Source organism: Dendropsophus ebraccatus, chromosome 4 (genome assembly GCF_027789765.1).
Source record: "Dendropsophus ebraccatus isolate aDenEbr1 chromosome 4, aDenEbr1.pat, whole genome shotgun sequence".
Classification (NCBI taxonomy): domain Eukaryota; kingdom Metazoa; phylum Chordata; class Amphibia; order Anura; family Hylidae; genus Dendropsophus; species Dendropsophus ebraccatus.
Window position 1 is genome coordinate 1,126,254 of NC_091457.1, and position 24,786 is coordinate 1,151,039.

Here is a 24,786-nt window from a genome sequence, read left to right on the forward strand (position 1 = left end):
GTCTCAACAAGCAGATTAGGCAAACCGTTTTTTTTTATTATTATTATTTTTTATGGGTTTTCTATTCGAAAAATCAGCCCTTCTAGTGATGGTCGGGTTTTTGTTTTGTTTTTGCACATTAATAAATTAGACGGTAAATAATACGACACACTATGGCAGAACGGGGAAGAGAGAACAGTGTCTGTGTAAATTGGGCCGTATGTGTAATAGTGTGGGATGTGCATGCTTAATCCTAATGTGTGTAACACAAGATGATATGTAGGTGATAACCTCCAGACACAGCTACATATCCATGTTACCGCTCTATTCTATACTCTATCTCAGGGGTGGCAAACTCAAATACACAGTGGGCCAAAATAAAAAAAATTGGACAAAGTCGCTACGCGCGGGCCAAGCTTGATATTTAATGAAAAGTGCATGCGACATTTCTGGCACTGTTTATCCTAAAGTAATTGTCCTCACATGGTAGTTACCCATTATATCCCTCAAGCAGTAGGTAATCCCATAAATGTGCCCCTCCCTCCCAATAGTGCCCCACATACTAGCCAGGCCTACTATTAGAGCCCCACATAGTAGCCCAATAGTGACCCAGATATTAGCCAGCACACCTAATAGTGCCCAATATAGTATCCAGCCCTCCTGATAGCGTCCCATATAGTAGCCAGCCTCCAATAGTGTCTTATATAGTAGCCCCCTCCCAATAGTCTCATATAGTAGCCAGCTCTCCCAATAGAGTCTTATGTAGTAGCCCCCTCCCAATAGTGTCTTATATAGTAGCCAACACTTCCAATAGTGCCCAATATAGTAGCCAGCCCTCCAAATAGTCTCTTATATAGTAGCCAGCCCTCCCCCATAGTCTCTTATATAGTAGCCAGCCCTTCCCCATAGTCTCTTATATAGTAGCCAGCCCTCCCCCATAGTCTCTTATATAGTAGCCAGACCTCATCCATAGTCTCTTCTATAGTAGCCAGTCCTCCCTCCCAATATTCTCTTATGTAGAAGCCAGTCCCTAAAATAGTCTCATATAGTAGCCAGCCCTCCCAATAGTTTTATATAGCGGCCAGCCCTCCCCAATAGTATCTTATATAGAAGCCAGTCCCTAAAATAAGTGAATAAAATAAAAAGGAATTAAGGTTCTCACGGTCAGCGCTGTCCACATAGAGAAGTGGCCGAAAGCTTAAATAAATGAATTTAATATAGTAAAAAATATATTTAATATAGCACAAATATGACGCGTTTCGAAGACATACGTCCTCTTCATCAGATAAAACAAAGTGCATAACATAGGATAGCAGGAGGATATGTCTATTATTTAAAGGGGTATTCCAGGGAAAATCAATAATTTAGCAAAGGAAAGGGTTAACCAAGGTTAACACTTTCCTAATATACTTACCTGTTGTTTTTTGGCCCCCCAAGGAGATCTCCGGTCCGGTCACGTGATCTTGCAGCTTGTGGCTCGGATCCTCTTCTCCTTCCGGTTCGGTGACGTCACCACCCGGCCGGCGTCGCTCTCCATCTCATTAGCAGCAGAGCACTGACCCCTGACTGGCTTGGTAGCGTGCAGCCAATCAGGGCTCAGTGCTCTGCATCCCCACACGCTTCAGAGTGGGGGTCCCCCGAGGCTGCAGTAAATTATCAGGGGTCGTCGGGCTCAGTGCCGGTCACCAGTTACATGGGCCGGCACTGCACTACAGCAGGTGAATGCGGGGTCTGGCGTCCATCATCACTCCGCAGATATCCCCCCCCACCCCCACCCCACCTTGTCAGCGATGCCGACCGAGTCCCGGGAGGGGATGCGGCGGGCGGCATTACTTCATTCATAGCTACCAGACACCCGGCTGCCCGCCGCATCCCCTCCCCCCAGGGACTCAGGACTCAGTAATGTGTATCGGCTGCTGATCCCCCCTGGCCCCCCCCTCCCCTCCCTGTGTCCCTGTCAGAGATCGCTCACCCCCACCCCCGGAGTGTGCTGCTGGCCCCGATCTCTGCACTGGTCTGAAGCCCCTGTACTCAGCTGACAGGCGCTGTGTACGGAGCAAGAAATCTCTCCTGCCTCACTCACACAGAGCCTGTCAGCTGCTTGAGACCAGTGCAGAGATCGGGGCCAGCAGCACGCTCCGGGGGTGAGCGATCTCTAACAGGGACACAGGGAGGGGGTGGGAAGTCCTGCAAAGTAATATGTATCGGCTGCTGATCCCCCCGGCCCCCCCTCCCTGTGTCCCTGTCAGAGATCACTCACCCCCGGAGCGTGCTGCTGGCCCCGATCTCGGCACTGGTCTCAGGCACCTGTACTCAGCTGACAGGCTCTGTGTGAGTGAGGCAGGAGAGATTTCTTGCTCCGTACACAGCGCCTGTCAGCTGAGTACAGGGGCTTCAGACCAGTGCAGAGATCGGGGCCAGCAGCACACTCCGGGGGTGGGGGTGAGCGATCTCTGACAGGGACACAGGGAGGGGAGGGGGGAGGGGGGGGATCAGCAGCCGATACACATTACTTCCCCACCGATGCGGACCCTGAGTCCCTGGGGGGAAGGGATGCGGCGGGCAGCCGGGTGTCTGGTAGCTATAAATGAAGTAATGCCGCCCGCCGCATCCCCTCCCGGGACTCGGTCGGCATCGCTGACAAGGTGGGGGGGGTTCTGCGGAGTGATGATGGACGCCAGACCCCGCATTCACCTGCTGTAGTGCAGTGCCGGCCCATGTAACTGGTGACCGGCACTGAGCCCGACGACCCCTGATAATTTACTGCAGCCTCGGGGGACCCCCACTCTGAAGCGTGTGGGGATGCAGAGCACTGAGCCCTGATTGGCTGCACGCTACCAAGCCAGTCAGGGGTCAGTGCTCTGCTGCTAATGAGATGGAGAGCGACGCCGGCCGGGTGGTGACGTCACCGAACCGGAAGGAGAAGAGGATCCGAGCCACAAGCTGCAAGATCACGTGACCGGACCGGAGATCTCCTTGGGGGGCCAAAAAAACAACAGGTAAGTATATTAGGAAAGTGTTAACCTTGGTTAACCCTTTCCTTTGCTAAATTATTGATTTTCCCTGGAATACCCCTTTAAGCTTTCGGCCACTTCTCTGTGTGGACAGCGCTGACTGTGAGAACCTTAATTCCTTTTTATTTCATTCACTTATTCTCTCCACGGGCCCCATTATTTTGGGAGCATCCTGTGTTTTTGGTACAGTCAGCTCAGCAGTCCCTGGAGGTAGTGGGCCCCTATACAGTGGACTGTCACCTAACAAGACCCTGGATTCGGAGTTGTACCCTGTTGAGGGTGATCTGCACAAAGCCCAAGTGGCATCCAGGTGAGCTCCTTCTCACATAATCCTTATCCTTGGTGTATTGAGGTATCACACGAGGCGCCGGTGCCCGCTTTCTTCTTTTTCTCTCCCTAGTCCCTAAAATAGTCTCTTATATAGTAGCCAGTGGTCTTCAAGATTATAATATGGGCGGTCTGAGCGGCCATCCAGGACACCCATATTATAATCCTGTTAAATCAGGAGGGCCAGATTTAACACAGCAATGGAAAAGCATGGAGGGCCAAAAATAATGGCACAACGGGCCATCTCATGTCATCTCAGTGAGTTCTCCCTTCCCACCGACATGTTTCATCGGTCATTACCGGCTTCATCAGAGAGGCCACGGCGATCGGAACGCCAGGCACCTGTATGTGCTCTCCTGCTTACAGACATGTGAGTTCTATCAGTTGTCACCAATCACACAATATATAGCATGGTAACCACAAAATGTGTGACAGATATGAAAACCAATAGACTGAAGCTTTATTGTTTCCTGCATGTGACATATCAGGTAGAGATTGCCTGATGGCGTAAACCTCCAATGCCCAGGAGACTGAACTGATAGCTGGTGAATTCTCAGCTCTGCTTCTAGTAGTCCTACCGAATACTTGTCTCATTCTCCCACCACATTTCAGTCAGGTAGTCCATGGTTTGGTAAACAGATCCTGGAGAACTAACCTCCAGGGGAATGATTAGGTGTATCAGCTACACTGACAGATCATGGGATTTCTTAGGCTGTAAGAGCATGGAGCGATAACCAGCCATATTGGCCCGATTCAGCCAATTATCACTACGTGCAATAGAGAACAATCAGCCGATGGAACGATCATTGGCTGATCGTTTGTTTAGGCCCAGACCTAAAATCATCGTCCGCCAACCGCGCATCGCTACATGTAATAGCAGTGCGTGGCCAACAGCTGATGATTCCACAAACAGTTTACATTACCTGTCCACATTCCGGTGTTCTGCGCTCTGCTTCCTCAGAGCGGCCTGTATGGGCTGACAGGCCGCTCAGCTCCTGGAACGTCTTGTCTACTCTCACCTTACCCGCTATCTCTCTGATAACTCTCTTCTTCACCCTCTACAGTCCGGCTTCCAACCCCTTCACTCCACTGAAACTGCTCTCACCAAGGTGTCAAACGATCTCCTGAAGGCCAAATCACAAGGGAACTCCTCCTGGATTCTCTTGGATCTCTCAGCAGCGTCTGACACTGTGGACCCCAAGATCCTCCTCTCTACACTCAGCTCTTTTGGTCTTAAAGGGAACCTGTCCCGACCCCCCGCTACAGCCCCCTATACTCACCTGATCCCGCTTCTGGATCCGGTCGGGTCACAGAGATCTCAGCCGCTGCAGCCCGGCGCGCGCTGACAGAGGAGTCCAACGCTCATAGAGAATGACGGAGCGCTGGACTCACCCGTGATTCTCTATGAGCGTTGGACTCATCTCTCAGCGCGTGCCGGGCTGCAGCGGCTGAGATCTCCGTGACCCGACTGGATCCAGAAGCGGGATCAGGTGAGTATAGGGGGCTGTAGCGGGGGCATGGGGGGGTGACAGGTTCCCTTTAAGGACTCTGTTCTCTCCTAGATTTCTTCCTACCTCTCTGACCGCTCCTTCAATGTATCCTTCTCGGGTTCTACCTCTTCTCCCTTACTTCTTAGGGTCCTATTAAACTGAGCAATTTTAAACGATAAACGATTGCAAACGAGATTTATCATTAACCTGAAATCGTTCACTATATTACACAGAATAATGGTCATTAGTTACGAAAACAATCAACCACATGCAATTACACTGAACTATTAGTGAACAAATGCAGAACTCAAGCGAACGAATGTGAAATTATAGCGAACGATTAACAATAATTTTAAGTTCAGATCTAAATCCACATGGACGATTTTTGGATTGTTGCCTGCAGTTACACAGAACAATTATCGTTTAAATTCAAACAATATAATGATTTTTCGCACGATAATCGTCCCGTGTAATAGGGCCCTTACTGTTGGAGTTCACCAGGGATCAGTCCTGGGTCCCCTCCTCTTCTCCCTCTATACAGCCCCATCAGACAGACCATCAGCAGGTTTGGCCTTTAGTACCATCTCTATGCTGATGACACCCAGTCATATACCTCCTCCTGTGACATCACTCCCAGCTATATACCTCCTCCTGTGACATCACTCCCAGCTCCCATCACCGCCAGCATGAGTTATGGTATTACAGGGAAGGTGCGTTGGGGGAGACCCCTTAGGGGAGGACGGACCACGGGCGCACAACGCAATGGGCAGTTACAGTATTTGGGGGAAGGTGGGGGGAGACAGGTGGCAGCCGATCACAAGGAGAGGAGGCCTGCGTCCAGATACTGAGAGATATATTTCAGCTAATGGAGAACGGGGCCGTTAGGTCACGGCCCCAAGACAAAGGGAGTTGGGCGGGGAGCTCCTTACACGCCCCTACGTTCAGGCCGGCCCTACAGAGAAATCATCCCACCGCACACGTCACGGCCCCAAGGCGCCTGCATACAGTGACGACAGCATTCTTGTATGGACTACAGTACTTCCTGTGGCAGTAAGTGCAGGAAAAAAAGCACTTTAAGTGCAGAACTCGTGATTAAGGTCTATTGGTCATTTGTATAACTTTTGTGGGGCAATACAGTACTTTAATATAGCTTTTGGCTGGAATACCCCTTTAATCTCTCTAAAGCTGAACTTCTGGTATTCCCTCCCTCTAACCAACCTAAACCCGACATCTCACTCAGTCTGTGGTACTAGCATCACTCCTGTGCATCAGGCTCAATGTCTGGGGGTTATGCTGGACTCTGATCTATCCTTCACTCCCTATATCCAAGCTCTTGCAACTCCTGTCACCTACATCTCACACATCTCCAGAATCCACCCATCTCTCACCACTGATACCGCTCAGACTCTGACTGTCGCCCTGATCCATTCCCGTCTTGACTACTGTAACTCCCCAATAATTGCTCTTCTTTCTCTAAGCTTTCCCCTCTCCAGTCTATCCTTAAAATAGCACCCAGAACCATCTTCCCCTCCAGCCGCTATACCGACGTCTCCCCTCTGTGCCAGTCACTGCACTGGTTACCGATTAAATATAGAACACAGTTCAAACTGCTCACCCTCACCCATAAAGCTCTCCACAACTCTGCTCCTACCTCATCTCCACCTACCATCCTCCCCGTGCTCTCCGCTCTGGCCCTCCATACATCTCCTCCCTCATCTCCACCTACCATCCTCCCCGTGCTCTACGCTCTGGCCCTTCATAATATCCTCTCTCATCTCCACCTACCATCCTTCCCGCGCTCTGTGCTCTACGCTCTGGCCCTCCATACATCTCCTCCCTCATCTCCACCTACCATATTTCCCGTGCTCTCCGCTCTGGCCCTCCATACATCTCCTCCCTCATCTCCACCTACCATCCTTCCTGTGCTCTACACTCTGGCCCTCCATAATCTCCTCCCTCATCTCCACCTACCATCCTTCCCGTGCTCTCCGCTCTGGCCCTCCATACATCTCCTCCCTCATCTCCACCTACCATCCTCTCCGTGCTCTCCGCTCTGGCCCTCCATACATCTCCTCCCTCATCTCCACCTACCATCCTCCCCGTGCTCTACGCTCTGGCCCTTCATAATATCCTCTCTCATCTCCACCTACCATCCTTCCTGTGCTCTACACTCTGGCCCTCCATACATCTCCTCCCTCATCTCCACCTACCATCCTTCCTGTGCTCTACACTCTGGCCCTCCATACATCTCCTTCCTCATCTCCACCTACCATCCTTCCCGTGCTCTCCGTTCTGCCCCTCCATACATCTCCTCCCTCATCTCCACCTACCATCCTTCTCCTGCTCTACGTTTTGGCCCTCCATACATCTCCTCCCTCATCTCCACCTACCATCCTTCTCCTGCTTTACGTTTTGGCCCTCCATACATCTCCTCCCTCATCTCTACCTACCATCCTTCCCGTGCTCTACGCTCTGGCCCTCCATACATCTCCTCCCTCATCTCCACCTACCATCCTTCCCGTGCTCTACGCTCTGGCCCTCCATACATCTCCTCCCTCATCTCCACCTACCATCCTTCCTGTGCTCTACACTCTGGCCCTCCATACATCTCCTCCCTCATCTCCACCTACCATCCTTCCCGTGCTCTACACTCTGGCCCTCCATACATCTCCTCCCTCATCTCCACCTACCATCCTTCCCGCGCTCTACGCTCTAGCCCTTTATACATCTCCTCCCTCATCTCCACCTACCATCCTTCCCGCGCTCTCCGTTCTGCCCCTCCATACATCTCCTCCCTCATCTCCACCTACCATCCTTCCCGTGCTCTACGCTCTGGCCCTCCATACATCTCCTCCCACATCTCCACCTACCATCCTTCCCGTGCTCTACGCTCTAGCCCTTTATACATCTCCTCCCTCATCTCCACCTACCATGCTTCCTGTGCTCTACGCTCTGGCCCTCCATAAATCTTATCTCCACCTACCATCCTTCCCGCGCTCTACGCTCTGGCCCTCCATACATCTCCTCCTTCATCTCCACCTACCATCCTTCCCGCTCTGCGCTCTGGCCCTCCATAATCTCCTCCCTCATCTCCACCTACCATACTTCCTGTGCTCTACGCTCTGGCCCTCCATACATCTCCTCCCTCATCTCCACCTACCATCCTTCCCGTGCTCTCCGCTCTGCCCCTCCATACATCTCCTCCCACATCTCCACCTACCATCCTTCCTGTGCTCTACACTCTGGCCCTCCATACATCTCCTTCCTCATCTCCACCTACCTTACTTCCTGTGCTCTCCGCTCTGCCCCTCCATACATCTCCTCCCACATCTCCACCTACCATCCTTCCTGTGCTCTACACTCTGGCCCTCCATACATCTCCTTCCTCATCTCCACCTACCTTACTTCCTGTGCTCTACACTCTGCCCCTCCATACATCTCCTCCCACATCTCCACCTACCATGCTTCCTGTGCTCTACGCTCTGGCCCTCCAAACCTTTCCTCCCTCATCTCCACCTACCATCCTTCCTGTGCTCTCCGCTCTGGCCCTCCATAATCTCCTCCCACATCTCCACCTACCTTACTTCCTGTGCTCTACGCTCTGGCCCTCCATACATCTCCTCCCTCATCTCCACCTACCATCCTTCCTGTGCTCTACACTCTGGCCCTCCATACATCTCCTCCCTCATCTCCACCTACCATATTTCCCGTGCTCTGCGCTCTGCCCCACCATACATCTCCTCCCTCATCTCCACCTACCATACTTCCTGTGCTCTACGCTCTGGCCCTCCATACATCTCCTCCCTCATCTCCACCTACCATCCTTCCCGTGCTCTCCGCTCTGGCCCTCCATACATCTCCTCCCTCATCTCCACCTACCATCCTTCCTGTGCTCTACACTCTGGCCCTCCATACATCTCCTTCCTCATCTCCACCTACCATCCTTCCCGTGCTCTCCGCTCTGGCCCTCCATAATCTCCTCCCTCATCTCCACCTACCATCCTTCCCGTGCTCTACGCTCTGGCCCTCCATACATCTCCTCCCCCATCTCCACCTACCATCCTTCCTGTGCTCTACACTCTGGCCCTCCATACATCTCCTTCCTCATCTCCACCTACCATGCTTCCTGTGCTCTACACTCTGGCCCTCCATACATCTCCTCCCTCATCTCCACCTACCATCCTTCCCGTGCTCTCTGCTCTGGCCCTCCATACATCTCCTCCCTCATCTCCACCTACCATCCTTCCCGTGCTCTACGCTCTGGCCCTCCATAATCTCCTCCCTCATCTCCACCTACCATCCTTCCCGTGCTCTGCGCTTTGCCCCTCCATACATCTCCTCCCCCATCTCCACCTACCATCCTTCCCGTGCTCTACGCTCTGGCCCTCCATACATCTCCTCCCCCATCTCCACCTACCATCCTTCCTGTGCTCTCCGCTCTGGCCCTCCATACATCTCCTCCCTCATCTCCACCTACCATATTTCCCGTGCTCTGCGCTCTGCCCCACCATACATCTCCTCCCTCATCTCCACCTACCATCCTTCCTGTGCTCTGCGCTCTGCCCCACCATACATCTCCTCCCACATCTCCACCTACCTTACTTCCTGTGCTCTACACTCTGGCCCTCCATACATCTCCTCCCCCATCTCCACCTACCATCCTTCCTGTGCTCTACGCTCTGGCCCTCCATAATCTCCTCCCTCATCTCCACCTACCATCCTTCCCGTGCTCTACGCTCTGGCCCTCCATACATCTCCTCCCTCATCTCCACCTACCATCCTTCCCGTGCTCTACACTCTCCCCCTCCATACATCTCCTCCCCCATCTCCACCTACCATCCTTCCCGTGCTCTACACTCTGGCCCTCCATACATCTCCTCCCCCATCTCCACCTACCATCCTTCCTGTGCTCTACGCTATGGCCCTCCATAATCTCCTCCCTCATCTCCACCTACCATCCTTCCCGTGCTCTACGCTCTGGCCCTCCATACATCTCCTCCCCCATCTCCACCTACCATCCTTCCTGTGCTCTACACTCTGGCCCTCCATAATCTCCTCCCTCATCTCCACCTACCATCCTTCCTGTGCTCTGCGTTCTGCTAATGATCTAACCCTAACATCTTCCATAATCAGAACCTCACACTCCCACCTCCAAGACTTCTCTCGTGCTGCACCAGTTCTTTGGAACATTTTATCAAAAGACCTCAGACTCATTTCCAACACCCCCAGTTTCAAGCGTGCCCTGAACACCCATCTCTCCAGGCTTATAACATTCCCTAATCTCGTCTCCCTCTTTGCTATAACTTCTCCATCTTCTCCATAACCTCTTTGGTGCCATGTACTTTGCACCTGCTACCTGAACTTAGAAAATGGCGTGTGACTGGCTCGCCCAATCAGCAATAGGCACTGTGAGACTTTATGTACAATGACTGGAACATCGGCAAATAAAGCCCTTGTTGCGTCTGGTAACCCCCCAGTCCTCCTAGTCTGTACACTCTCACGAGCAGGTCTCTGATTCTGTATTGTTTTTATTTTAATGATTTAATATAAATATAACCTGTATTGTACATTTATATTTAAAAAAAAAATAAAAAGCGCTGTGGAATCTGTTGTCGCTATACAAATAAATATTATTATTATTCTAAGGATTTCTTCTGCACTGGGGAAATGATCTCGCTTATCGGGTTGTTACAGGAATGAGCTCTCACCTCTAGACGTGACCTTATTAGCACTGCTATTACATGGGAAAGCACTAGACACTAGACTGGAATTCTATGAAATACTATACTCTTCATTTTTTGTGACGTTTTTCTCTCCTCTCTAACTTTTTTTGGCTCTTTGGTAGTTTTTCTGAAAAGCAGCATGCGGAGGGTTTCTCTCCCATAGAGTTCAATGGAATTGTTTTTTTGTCTGTCTCTAAAACGCAGAAGACTAGTAAAAGCCAATCACAACTGAAGTCAGAAATTCCAGAAATTGCCAAAATAATCTTTGATGGCTTTTCTGGCAATCTTTGGAGCCAGACGCCACAAAAAAACTATGAAGCCACCCTTTCCATGGATCTGAACATCGCCACCGACCCCTGCACATACCGAGATCACACACTATAGGAACTCCTGATAACTTAAAACCCAGAAGTGGATTTGAAAAGAGGATAGATCTCAGTCTTTCCTTTATGACCTGTTCTCTGTTTATAGTCTGTTCCTGGGTTTGGCTTCAAATCTTTGGCAGATAATCTGTCGTCAGATCTGTTGGTGTAATAGTACCCTTAGTGATAGGCTGCTTGGTCATTTTACTCAGGTGTGCGTATCATGTGACGATATTGGTCAGCTCCACTAAGGGTACTATTACACCAACAGATCTGACGACAGATTATCTGCCAAAGATTTGAAGCCAAACCCAGGAGTGGATTTAAAAAGAGGAGAAATCCGGTCTTTCCTTTATGACCTGTTCTCTGTTTATAGTCCGTTCCTGGGTTTGGCTTCAAATCTTTGGCAGATAATCTGTCGTCAGATCTGTTGGTGTAATAGTACCCTTATTCCAGTGAATAAATATGGAGATCTGAGAGTATTGTTCACCAGGCTGTTTAGTTCTCCGATGTGTTAGTATTGATGAATGCTGTCTCTTAGGGTACTATTACACCAACAGATCTGACGACAGATTATCTGCCAAAGATTTGAAGCCAAACCCAGGAACAGACTATAATCAGAGAACAGGTCATAAAGGAAAGACTGGATTTCTCCTCTTTTTAAATCCACTCCTGGGTTTGGCTTCAAATCTTTGGCAGATAATCTGTCGTCAGATCTGTTGGTGTAATAGTACCCTTAGTGATAGGCTGCTTGGTCATTTTACTCAGGTGTGCGTATCGTGTGACGATATTGGTCAGCTCCACTAAGAGACAGCATTCATCAATACTAACACATCGGAGAACTAAACAGCCTGGTGAACAATACTCTCAGATCTCCATATTTATTCACTGGAATAAGGCAGATGTGAATCCTTCATTGAGGCCATGGGGGCTGAAGGAGCCCAAACAGTGATTCCACCATACTTCTCCTTACAGCAGCTTTTTGTTGAGGTCCCTCTTCATGGTCCCCAAAACACTCGATTAACACCCCAATAGATAAGTAAAATTGTGTATTTCATTCTTGTGTCTAGTTAATGGAGTGTCTCCTTGCATGTCTATGCAACTCTGTATTGGTTTTCCCTAATACAGGAATATACAGGGACATCTACAATTCCAGTGGATTGGCAGCTGATAAACCCCCTCTAATATACAACCTCAGACATGAGGGGCAACCAGGTAAAACAATTCCTTCTGGGCCAAAATGGCGCTATGAAGATGACTCTGGCCTTCTCTTCCCTGATCTTTCTTAGAACCCTGAGAATCAGATTCCGTGGAAGGAAGACATAAAGATCCCCTGATCACCAAACCAGGAAAGTATCCATCCCCAGAGGCCTGTCTCCTGGATTCAAGGAGAAAAAAAACTTTCTACCTATCTGTTCTCCCCTGCGGCAAAGAGATCTCCTGCTGGACGACCCCGCAGTCTCACAATATTCTGAAAGGGTCCCTGACCCAGGCTCCATTCCCTCTGGGACCTGCCTGACCATGCTCTGACCCTATTAGTGTGAAGCTCCTTACTATGGTCGGTGCCTTGTCTGACAAAACTCTTACATGGCGATCCTGACAGCGGAACAAGACAACTATCTGTCCTAAACCCAGAGGTCCCCATGGACTGGCGTCTGTGCTGATCACCAAGTCATCTGCTGTAATCCCCAGGACTGTCCCCCACCTGTGGCTGTCACACATTGGATAACAATAATAATAATATATTTATTTGTATAGCGCCAACAGATTCCGCAGCGCTATAGTCCCTGTTATTTACCCCACCTGGATAGAACTCCTGCCTGTAAGTACCAGGAATATCACTGAGGTGAGGGACCCCAGAAACATCACTGAGGTGAGGGACCCCAGATATATCACTGAGGTGAGGGACCCCAGAAACATCACTGAGGTGAGGGACCCCAGAAACATCACTGAGGTGAGGGACCCCAGATATATCACTGAGGTGAGGGACCCCAGAACTGACATTGCTTTCCTAACTGCACCCGATTTCTCCTCACCCCTTGAACTAGTGATATTATCTTTACCACCTTTTTCTTAGGACAAATAAGTGTTTTGAGAAGAAGAATCTAACAGACTGAATCAATCACATCCATCTGTGGATGGATGCCCGGCCTTGGTAACCCTTGTCTTATGTCGTTATACTCGCCACCGAGTTAGACTTTGACTCACAGGGGCCACCCTGGTGTTTCCCTATTTAGGTCCCAAAGCTGGTAACAGAGTGAGGACCTGAGGGACTACGTATCAGGGTGGTTTGGTGCTCTCCCCACTAGGAGGCACCCCTTGACAACAGGCTTCCTTCTCTGGAGAGAGGGATATCTGGCTATTCCCGTATTTTGAGACTCGTAACTGAGGCTCCACGGACCCTTCTTTGCATATTCAAATTTTGTAGGGGGCAATCAGTGGAGACTCCCATTGGATTTTTTCACTGTTCTCCCTGAGTTCAGTGATTGTTGTGTTTTGTTGGTCTATTTATCATTGCCCCAGTAGCCAGAATCCTGCTCCACACTGACGAGGAGCAAATACCCCGAAACTGCAGTCTGTGGATGGATCCCTAGCCTTGGTAACCCTTGTCTTATGTCATTATACTCGCCACAGAGTTAGACTGTGACTTACAGGGGCCACCCTAGTGTTTCCCTATTTAGGTCCCAAAGCTGGTAACAGAGTGAGGACCTGAGGGACTACGTATCAGGGTGGTTTGATGCTCTCCCCACTAGGAGGCGCCCCTTGGCAAAGGGCTTCCTTCTCTGGAGAGAGGGATATCTGGCTATTCCTGTGTTTTCAGACTCGTAACTGAGGCTCCACTGACCCTTCTTTGCATTTCCATCCCAAAGTAACTAGATCCATTCACCACTAAGGATACCGGGTGACTAACCCTATGGGAGTGATAATGTCACCAACTATAAAAGAGACAGATATATCATACTTACCAACCACTGTGCATCCACCAGTGATAGACGTCACTGATCATTACTGATCACCAAATCCTTATACACCACTCACCTTTCTTAATCACATTGTTGTATAGGAAGACGGCCAATATTAGAAGTGTCACAGAGACAAGCGTCAGGACCACAGCAGTGACAACCGTCGCAGGGTTAGCTTCTCGCTCTGTAATTACAGGAAACAAGTAAGAATCCAGATGTGACCTCTACCTACTGATCACACCTGTGTGTGTGTATATATGATTTGTTCTCCTGTGGATTCAGTCCCCGGGGTTACAGGTCATTGTGCGGTTACTGATGGATAATACACAGAATGGCGGCAGCCGAGAGCCCAGAGAGCGACATCTCCACCAGCTCTGACTTCTGACATTTTATTCTATATAATTTTATAGTATATTGGGTTTTGGGTAGAATAAAGTAACTCACCTGTGACTGTCAGGGTGAAGTCCTTCTTCAGGTCCTGCTCCAGAGATCGATGCTTCACCACACAGGAATATCTATGGCCGTCATCCTCCATTGTAGGATATAAGGTCAGGTGACTGGTAACATTGAACGTCCCATCTGTATTATTGACGGGGTCTCCGGTGCAGATTCTTCTCTGCAGGGCCGCACTTACTGAAGAATCCTTCTGGTATCGCACCCATTGTATAGTAATATCTTTAGGGTAGAAGGTACTGACTTCACATGCCACTGATCTCTCACTTCCCACCTCCACATGGATGGCGTCTCCAGGTACCAGGACAGCGGAGGGCACAGCTACAGAAGAGAAGACACAGCACTTATCATCAGCATCGAACCTGTGACTGTGGTATCAAATATTTGGTCATCAGTGTAAAAAATGATTCAAAATACTCAGTTTACACCATTTACTGACACCACCGTGCGGCTGTATAAGTAGAGTCCTGGGACCATCTAAACACTCTCCGCACTCCCAGAATCCTAATGATCCTGGTCGGGGATTCCATCACGCACCATCATGCTCCATAGCTTCCGTGAATTTGGGAATAAGGCCTCAGAGGTGTCAGATAGTGATGAAGCAGCTGACACCGACAATGGTGATTTAATGGGATCTACCAGAAGCAAAGTCAATGAAGTGTGGTTCAGCCGAAGAACTCAACAACCAGCTGAATGGATATGGGGTAAGATGAGGGATGGTAAAGGCATGTGATCACTGATCAGCTGATCGGGATCGTGACATACTTCAGGATTAGTGTACAGGTGTGACTCACCTGACACCTGCAGAGAGCTCTTCCCTTCCCTGGACTCCGGGGTCACTATAACACCACAGGTGTACTCTCCCTCATCAGAGAACTGCACCCGCGGGAGGTGAAGTGTGGCGTTCCCTCTCTGTATATCACTCTCCGCCTCCATGTACGCTCCTTCTCTGAAGGCCTGCAGTCGTCCTGGTATATATCTGTACACATCAGCTGTGCTTCCATTCTGGGATCTGGTCCAGTGCACATTAATAGTTTTCCCAGGAGCAAAGTCCAATATTTCACAGAGAATGGTGGCTTCCTCGCCTCTCAGCACTGAGATCTGCGGGGTCTTCATGGTGACTCTTAGACCACCTAAAAAAATAATAACTAAATAGGGTCACTGTCCCCTAAAAGGGAAAGTATGAGCAAATAACAATACATGTCCCAGCCTGCCGCTCCGAGAAGATGGAGATGCCGCAAGAGGAGAGCGAGCATAATATGGGGAGCGCTGTCTACAACGGGAGAGGTTCTTATACCATATAGTACAGACCCTGATTAGACTGGCTGACAGATCAGACCTTGCTCACAGTCCCATGAGATAGAATAAAGGTCCCCATACGTTTTATATATGTGACTGCCTGTGGATTTGGCCATCAGTATAAAGTGTTCGCATCTCCGCTGTCAGCTGATGTTGGTGGAGCTAGTGACATTTCATCATGCCCGACCCATTTATTCTTGTAGAGATAAGCTGCCACCATATCAGCCTATCCCTCCCCCATAGAGAATACGGGAACGTTTGGCTGAGCCGTGTATGGGGGGATTGGAGAGATAACTGTGGGCTGAGCACTTATTGGCCTACAGTTATTGAAGGTTCCAAGGTGGTGAAAGATTCCCCCCCCCCCGTCTCTGTAATAGCATTAACCCCTTCAGGACTGGGCCCATTTTGGTCTTACATAAGCATGGATCATTCTACAAATCCTACATGTGTCCTTCTTGAGATGATAACTTTTAAATAGTTATAGTTATCCAAGAGATTGCTTTATGTCAGGAGAAATAACAGTTAAATTGTGTTTTAGCAAAATACACCCTTTGGGTATAAACCCACACACCATATACGCAGCGTATTTACTGCTGCGACACGCAGCAAATACACAGCAGATTAGATCTAAATAACTGAACACAGCATCAAATCTGCTGCAGATCTGCTGCGTATACGGTGTGTGTGTTTGTACCCTAAGGCCGAGTTCACACTAAGAAAAAGGGGCGGATAATCTGCAGTGAGCTCCGTTGCTCACTCCCGCTTGCACGCATCTCCGCCCGTGCCATAGGCTACATTCTATGGTTGGGAGGATTCCGCTGTCTGCAGGAATCTGGCCCGATCATGAAATGGAGTCTATGGCACGGGCGGAGATGGGCGCAAGCGGGGTGAGTGATGGAATCCGTGGCAGATTTGCCCTATTCCGTAGTGTGAACCCACCCTAACAGAGCTGCACTCAGACATTTACTGGGTGACCGCACCAGCCCACACATGGTAACTAAGCAAGAAAATATGGAGATCCGAGTGAGGAACTTAACACAACATTCAGTAGCCACATGGATAAGGTGCATGGTACGGCACGTGGTGTAATGGTGAATAAGGAAAGTGACCGGGCCTAGATGTAACCAATGAAATAGGTGGACAATTGTACGGCCATCTGTCTGCATTCAGATTATTTCATGCCTCCCTTTGTAGATGCTGACATTCTCCTAACAACATGGTTCTTCGAGAGGGAATCTAACATCTCCAGACCTTGTCCTGATGTGGCCAAAAACTGTGCATGGGAAGTCCGAGACCTCTACATCTCAAAACCTCGGGCAGAATTGCTGTAAGAAGAGGTCAGTCCACGGGGACCGAGGCGGGGGGATACGTTTGGAGTACTGTAAAGGCTAAAAGGCAAATGTTTTCTGCATTAAGGTAAGAATATTGCACTTTGAGTAAAGTTTTATGAAATATGGTGTCAGGAATGTGCAGTAGCCTGGTCTGAACTGGGCCTGGTGTTTGCTTTTGTGTGCCATACCCGATTGCTTCCGGCAATGCAGGAGTTAAGCTGAGAAGCTGCTGAACTTGATATGCACCTTTGTTGTCTGTGTGATTGACGGGTTCCTCTGCCTGTCTACAACCTGGAGGATCAGAGCACTGGTCCAATGGGGATCCGGACCAGGCTCTTGGTCAGCATAAAACAAAGCTGAGGCAGAGTCCGAGCACTGGCTATTAGATTAACACCCTGATCCCAGCTCCCCCTGTCTATTGCTGTGCTCCCCATCCTAACTCCCTCTGCTCGCTCGTCTGTGTTACCTGACCTCTGGCTTTGACTTTTGACTATCCGACTACTACTGATTTTGTACTGCGCTGCCTGTTTGACTATCCTATATTGTGTTTGTCCGTCTGTCTTGTTCTGTGTTTCACGTACTCAGTATAGGGAACGTCTTTGTGGTTGTCCACGGCCGCCTAGGGCCGATTGAGGTAAGTAGGTAGGGACGAGAGATGAGCGAACCTGGAGCATGCTGGAGTCCATCCGAACCCGAACTTTCAGCATTTGACTAGCGGTGGCTGCTGAAGTTGGATAAAGCCCTAAGGCTATGTGGAAATCATGGATATAGTCATTGGCTGTATCTATGTTTTCCAGACAACCTTAGGGCTTTATCCAAGTTCAGCAGCCACCGCTAATCAAATGCCGAACGATCGGGTTCGGATGGACGATCGGGTTCGCTCATCTCTAGTAGGGACAGTTGGTGGGTTCAGCATCAGGGCTCACTGTTTGTCTTGTCCCTGCCTTCCCTGTCCTGACATATGGAGCTGTAGATCTAATTGACTATAAGTTCTGTTTGTCTGGAAATCTGGGGCGATATGCCTGGTTTATGGGGCCGGTCCTTCCTTAGATAAAATATAAACCTGGGGCGCTATCCTGGGGTCTTAGGGACGGTAATCCCTGTGATAGAATATAAACCTGGGGGGCTATCCTGGGGTCTTAGGGACGGTAATCCCTGTGATAGAATATAAACCTGGGGGGCTATCCTGGGGTCTTAGGGACGGTAATCCCTGAGATAGAATATAAACCTGGGGCGCTATCCCTGGGGTCTTAGGGACGGTCCTTCCTTAGATAGAATATAAACCTGGGGGGCTATCCCTGGGGTCTTAGGGACGGTCCTTCCTTAGATAGAATATAAACCTGGGGGGCTATCCTGGGGTCTTAGGGACCGTCCTTCCTTAGATAGAATATAAACCTGGGGCGCTATCCTGGGGTCTTAGGGACGGTAATCCCTGTGATAGAATATAAACCTGGGGCGCTATCCTGGGGTCTTAGGGACGGTAATCCCTGTGATAGAATATAAACCTGGGGGGCTATCCTGGGGTCTTAGGGACGGTAATCCCTGTGATAGAATATAAACCTGGGGCGCTATCCTGGGGTCTTAGGGCCGGTCCTTCCTGAGATACAATATAAACCTGGGGCGCTATCCTGGGGTCTTAGGGACGGTCCTTCCTTAGATAGAATATAAACCTGGGGGGCTATCCTGGGGTCTTAGGGACGGTAATCCCTGTGATAGAATATAAACCTGGGGGGCTATCCTGGGGTCTTAGGGACGGTCCTTCCTTAGATAGAATATAAACCTGGGGCGCTATCCTGGGGTCTTAGGGCCGGTCCTTCCTTAGATAGAATATAAACCTGGGGCGCTATCCTGGGGTCTTAGGGACGGTCCTTCCTTAGATAGAATATAAACCTGGGGCGCTATCCTGGGGTCTTAGGGACGGTCCTTCCTGTGATAGAATATAAACCTGGGGGGCTATCCTGGGGTCTTAGGGACGGTAATCCCTCAGATAGAATATAAACCTGGGGGGCTATCCTGGGGTCTTAGGGACGGTAATCCCTGAGATAGAATATAAACCTGGGGCGCTATCCTGGGGTCTTAGGGACGGTAATCCCTCAGATAGAATATAAACCTGGGGGGCTATCCTGGGGTCTTAGGGACGGTCCTTCCTTAGATAGAATATAAACCTGGGGCGCTATCCTGGGGTCTTAGGGACGGTCCTTCCTGTGATAGAATATAAACCTGGGGGGCTATCCTGGGGTCTTAGGGACGGTAATCCCTCAGATAGAATATAAACCTGGGGGGCTATCCTGGGGTCTTAGGGACGGTAATCCCTGAGATAGAATATAAACCTGGGGGGCTATCCTGGGGTCTTAGGGACGGTCCTTCCTTAGATAGAATATAAACCTGGGGGGCTATCCTGGGGTCTTAGGGACGGTCCTTCCTTAGATAGAATATAAACCTGGGGGGCTATCCTGGGGTCTTAGGGACGGTCCTTCCTTAGATAGAATATAAACCTGGGGCGCTATCCCTGGGGTCTTAGGGACGGTCCTTCCTGAGATACAATATAAACCTGGGGGGCTATCCTGGGGTCTTAGGGACGGTAATCCCTGTGATAGAATATAAACCTGGGGCGCTATCCTGGGGTCTTAGGGACGGTCCTTCCTGTGATAGAATATAAACCTGGGGGGCTATCCTGGGGTTTTAGGGACGGTAATCCCTGTGATAGAATATAAACCTGGGGGGCTATCCTGGGGTCTTAGGGACGGTCCTTCCTTAGATAGAATATAAACCTGGGGGGCTATCCTGGGGTCTTAGGGACGGTCCTTCCTTAGATAGAATATAAACCTGGGGCGCTATCCTGGGGTCTTAGGGACGGTAATCCCTGTGATAGAATATAAACCTGGGGGGCTATCCTGGGGTCTTAGGGACGGTAATCCCTGTGATAGAATATAAACCTGGGGGGCTATCCTGGGGTCTTAGGGACGGTCCTTCCTTAGATAGAATATAAACCTGGGGGGCTATCCTGGGGTCTTAGGGACGGTCCTTCCTTAGATAGAATATAAACCTGGGGGGCTATCCTGGGGTCTTAGGGACGGTCCTTCCTTAGATAGAATATAAACCTGGGGCGCTATCCTGGGGTCTTAGAGACGGTAATCCCTCAGATAGAATATAAACCTGGGGCGCTATCCTGGGGTCTTAGGGACGGTAATCCCTGTGATAGAATATAAACCTGGGGGGCTATCCTGGGGTCTTAGGGACGGTCCTTCCTTAGATAGAATATAAACCTGGGGGGCTATCCTGGGGTCTTAGGGACGGTCCTTCCTTAGATAGAATATAAACCTGGGGCGCTATCCTGGGGTCTTAGGGACGGTAATCCCTCAGATAGAATATAAACCTGGGGCGCTATCCTGGGGTTTTAGGGACGGTAATCCCTGTGATAGAATATAAACCTGGGGGGCTATCCTGGGGTCTTAGGGACGGTCCTTCCTTAGACAGAATATAAACCTGGGGCGCTATCCCTGGGGTCTTAGGGACGGTAATCCCTGTGATAGAATATAAACCTGGGGGGCTATCCTGGGGTCTTAGGGACGGTCCTTCCTTAGACAGAATATAAACCTGGGGCGCTATCCCTGGGGTCTTAGGGACGGTCCTTCCTTAGATAGAATATAAACCTGGGGGGCTATCCTGGGGTCTTAGGGCCGGTCCTTCCTTAGATAGAATATAAACCTGGGGGGCTATCCCTGGGGTTTTAGGGACGGTAATCCCTGAGATAGAATATAAACCTGGGGCGCTATCCTGGGGTCTTAGGGACGGTCCTTCCTTAGATAGAATATAAACCTGGGGGGCTATCCTGGGGTCTTAGGGACGGTCCTTCCTTAGATAGAATATAAACCTGGGGGGCTATCCCTGGGGTTTTAGGGACGGTAATCCCTGAGATAGAATATAAACCTGGGGGGCTATCCTGGGGTCTTAGGGACGGTAATCCCTGAGATAGAATATAAACCTGGGGCGCTATCCTGGGGTCTTAGGGACGGTAATCCCTGTGATAGAATATAAACCTGGGGGGCTATCCTGGGGTCTTAGGGACGGTAATCCCTGTGATAGAATATAAACCTGGGGGGCTATCCTGGGGTCTTAGGGACGGTAATCCCTGTGATAGAATATAAACCTGGGGGGCTATCCTGGGGTCTTAGGGACGGTAATCCCTGTGATAGAATATAAACCTGGGGCGCTATCCTGGGGTCTTAGGGACGGTCCTTCCTCAGATAGAATATAAACCTGGGGCGCTATCCCTGGGGTCTTAGGGACGGTCCTTCCTTAGATATAATATAAACCTGGGGCGCTATCCCTGGGGTCTTAGGGACGGTAATCCCTGTGATAGAATATAAACCTGGGGGGCTATCCTGGGGTCTTAGGGACGGTAATCCCTGTGATAGAATATAAACCTGGGGGGCTATCCTGGGGTCTTAGGGACGGTCCTTCCTCAGATAGAATATAAACCTGGGGCGCTATCCTGAGGTCTTAGGGACGGTCCTTCCTGAGATACAATATAAACCTGGGGCGCTATCCCTGGGGTCTTAGGGACGGTCCTTCCTTAGATAGAATATAAACCTGGGGGGCTATCCTGGGGTCTTAGGGACGGTAATCCCTGTGATAGAATATAAACCTGGGGCGCTATCCTGGGGTCTTAGGGACGGTAATCCCTCAGATACAATATAAACCTGGGGCGCTATCCTGGGGTCTTAGGGCCGGTCCTTCCTTAGATAGAATATAAACCTGGGGGGCTATCCTGGGGTCTTAGGGCCGGTCCTTCCTTAGATAGAATATAAACCTGGGGCGCTATCCTGGGGTCTTAGGGACGGTAATCCCTGAGATAGAATATAAACCTGGGGCGCTATCCCTGGGGTCTTAGGGACGGTAATCCCTGTGATAGAATATAAACCTGGGGCGCTATCCTGGGGTCTTAGGGACGGTCCTTCCTTAGATAGAATATAAACCTGGGGGCTATCCTGGGGTCTTAGGGACGGTCCTTCCTTAGATAGAATATAAACCTGGGGCGCTATCCTGGGGTCTTAGGGACGGTAATCCCTGAGATAGAATATAAACCTGGGGGGCTATCCTGGGGTCTTAGGGACGGTAATCCCTGTGATAGAATATAAACCTGGGGCGCTATCCTGGGGTCTTAGGGACGGTAATCCCTGTGATAGAATATAAACCTGGGGCGCTATCCTGGGGTCTTAGGGACGGTCCTTCCTCAGATAGAATATAAACCTGGGGCGCTATCCTGGGGTCTTAGGGACGGTAATCCCTGTGATAGAATATAAACCTGGGGGGCTATCCTGGGGTCTTAGGGACGGTCCTTCCTTAGATAGAATATAAACCTGGGGCGCTATCCCTGAGGTCTTAGGGACGGTAATCCCTGAGATAGAATATAAACCTGGGGCGCTATCCTGGGGTCTTAGGGACGGTAATCCCTGTGATAGAATATAAACCTGGGGGGCTATCCTGGGGTCTTAGGGACGGTCCTTCCTTAGATAGAATATAAACCTGGGGCGCTATCCTGGGGTCTTAGGGACGGTAATCCCTGTGATAGAATATAAACCTGGGGCGCTATCCCTGGGGTCTTAGGGACGGTCCTTCCTTAGATAGAATATAAACCTGGGGCGCTATCCTGGGGTCTTAGGGACGGTCCTTCCTTAGATAGAATATAAACCTGGGGGGCTATCCCTGAGGTCTTAGGGACGGTAATCCCTCAGATAGAATATAAACCTGGGGGGCTATCCTGAGGTCTTAGGGACGGTAATCCCTGTGATAGAATATAAACCTGGGGGGCTATCCTGGGGTCTTAGGGACGGTAATCCCTGTGATAGAATATAAACCTGGGGGGCTATCCTGGGGTCTTAGGGACGGTAATCCCTGTGATAGAATATAAACCTGGGGGGCTATCCTGGGGTCTTAGGGACGGTCCTTCCTTAGATAGAATATAAACCTGGGGGGCTATCCTGGGGTCTTAGGGACGGTCCTTCCTTAGATAGAATATAAACTTGGGGCGCTATCCTGGGGTCTTAGGGACGGTAATCCCTGTGATACAATGGAATCGTGGGACAGTATCCCTGGGGTCCGGTAATCTCTATGGTAAGTAGTCCATAACCTACAGCAATAACTAATTGTGTTGTAGAGAATCTCCTAGGTTGTGTTTAGGACACTACTGTCTTACATCTGCTGGATGACCTAGATCTTTATTACCTAAGAAAACTTGCTGTTATTGGTAAAAGATTATAATAAAATGCAGAAAGATGGAGTGACAGGATGTCCGCCCCACTATACTGTTTAGATACATGTATAAAAGTTATACCCAGAGAACCCTTCCATGGTCAGTGTGTTCCCTTACAGGATCCCACAACTGAGGGAACTGATCTCGATTGTTCATATTGAAGGTTCCTCTGTATTATTCTCTGTTAGTTTTTCCATTTTGTCTGTGTTCTGTCTGTGAATGAATGTTGCAGTAAGTAAGGGTATGTTCCCACTATGGAATTTGCGCAGGGAGGTTCCGTCTGTCCCATTGACTCAATGATATTCTGAAGCTCAATCCGCCATTCACCCGAAGAATTGACATGTCGAGCACAGTTATTCGCAGGTCTTGTAAAAGGTCCTAGCCAAACTTGTCACCACATTTATGTTTTGTACCAACACACGAAGCTGTCTGAGTGTACGAGGGTTAAATGATAAAACCCTAAGTGTATGAGAGAGTCCATTTACCAGTGCTCTACAAGTCATGGTGACAAATTGTGAAGCTAGATTTGTGAAAACACCCAGGCTTACGTCCATCCAAGTGCCACTCCTGACTGTCACAGCAACCCTATTGCCCCCTCATGTAACCAAACAACAATGTCGGTGCGGGAGTGAGAAAGTCCACTAGAAAATATGGTCTCAGCCAGAATCCCACTATTGCATAGAGTTTCGCATAGTGTGGGGATGGGTTGGAGTGAACCTGCTGTTAGGGCGTTGTTCATACAAGGGCTCTCTGAAAGCATTAGGGATGCCTGGGTAAAGAAGGTAATCCAGGGAGACCAATCATCTCTGGTATTGGGACACTTACAGAAGCCATCTCTGGCTGGGTTGAAAATATTTTAAAGACTTTGATGAAGCAAACACCCAGTTCTGTCCAGGACACCACCGACATTGTCTACAAACTATCAGCCCTGGGCCCATTACCAGGGGACACAATATTGGCCACCATGGATGTGGAATCTCTGTATTCAAACATCCCCCATGAGGACGGCATTGCTGCCTGCCAACACAACAAGGCCATGGAACCAACAACACAACTCATCAGGTTTGTGCTTAACCAGAACTATGACATGTATCTGCAATGTATGGGGAGTGCTATGGGAAGCAAAATGTCTCCTCAATATGCCAATCTCTTCATGGCCAAATTGGAGGAGGAGTTCCTAAATACTTGTATGATCAAACCTCTAGCTTATTTCCGGTACATTGATGATTTACTCATAATTTGGACAGCATCGGAAGAGGAACTGCTCACCTTCCACAGCAACTTTAATAACTTCCATCCCACCATCAAACTCACACTCAGCTACTCCAAATCCAAAATCCATTTCCTGGACACAACCGTATCTATAGAGAACACCACCATACAAACCTCCATCTACAAGAAACCTACAGACCACCCAGCATACCTACAATGGAACAGCTTTCATCCAAACCACACAAAGATGTCCATCATCCATAGCCAAGCCCTCAGATACATCAGGATCGGTTCTGATGATAAAGATAGAGAACATCACCTATCATCTTTAAGAGAGACATTCCTAAAACAAGGCTACCATCCAATAACCATTGATG

General features: G+C 49.6%; 1 protein-coding gene across 1 annotated transcript in view; it reads right to left on the bottom strand.

Annotated features, from left to right (window-relative positions):
• The window catches only part of LOC138787809 (titin-like), a 74,475-nt gene extending 59,035 nt beyond the window's left edge, over positions 1–15,440 (bottom strand). The window contains exons 1-3 of the mRNA XM_069964993.1: positions 15,106–15,440; positions 14,303–14,632; positions 13,935–14,042 (exon numbers count right to left, since the gene is read on the bottom strand). Coding sequence (XP_069821094.1) covers positions 13,935–14,042; positions 14,303–14,632; positions 15,106–15,427 — 760 coding nt within the window. The 5' untranslated portion in view covers positions 15,428–15,440. The remainder of the gene's footprint in view (positions 1–13,934; positions 14,043–14,302; positions 14,633–15,105) is intronic.
• Positions 15,441–24,786: the final 9,346 nt, after the last annotated feature.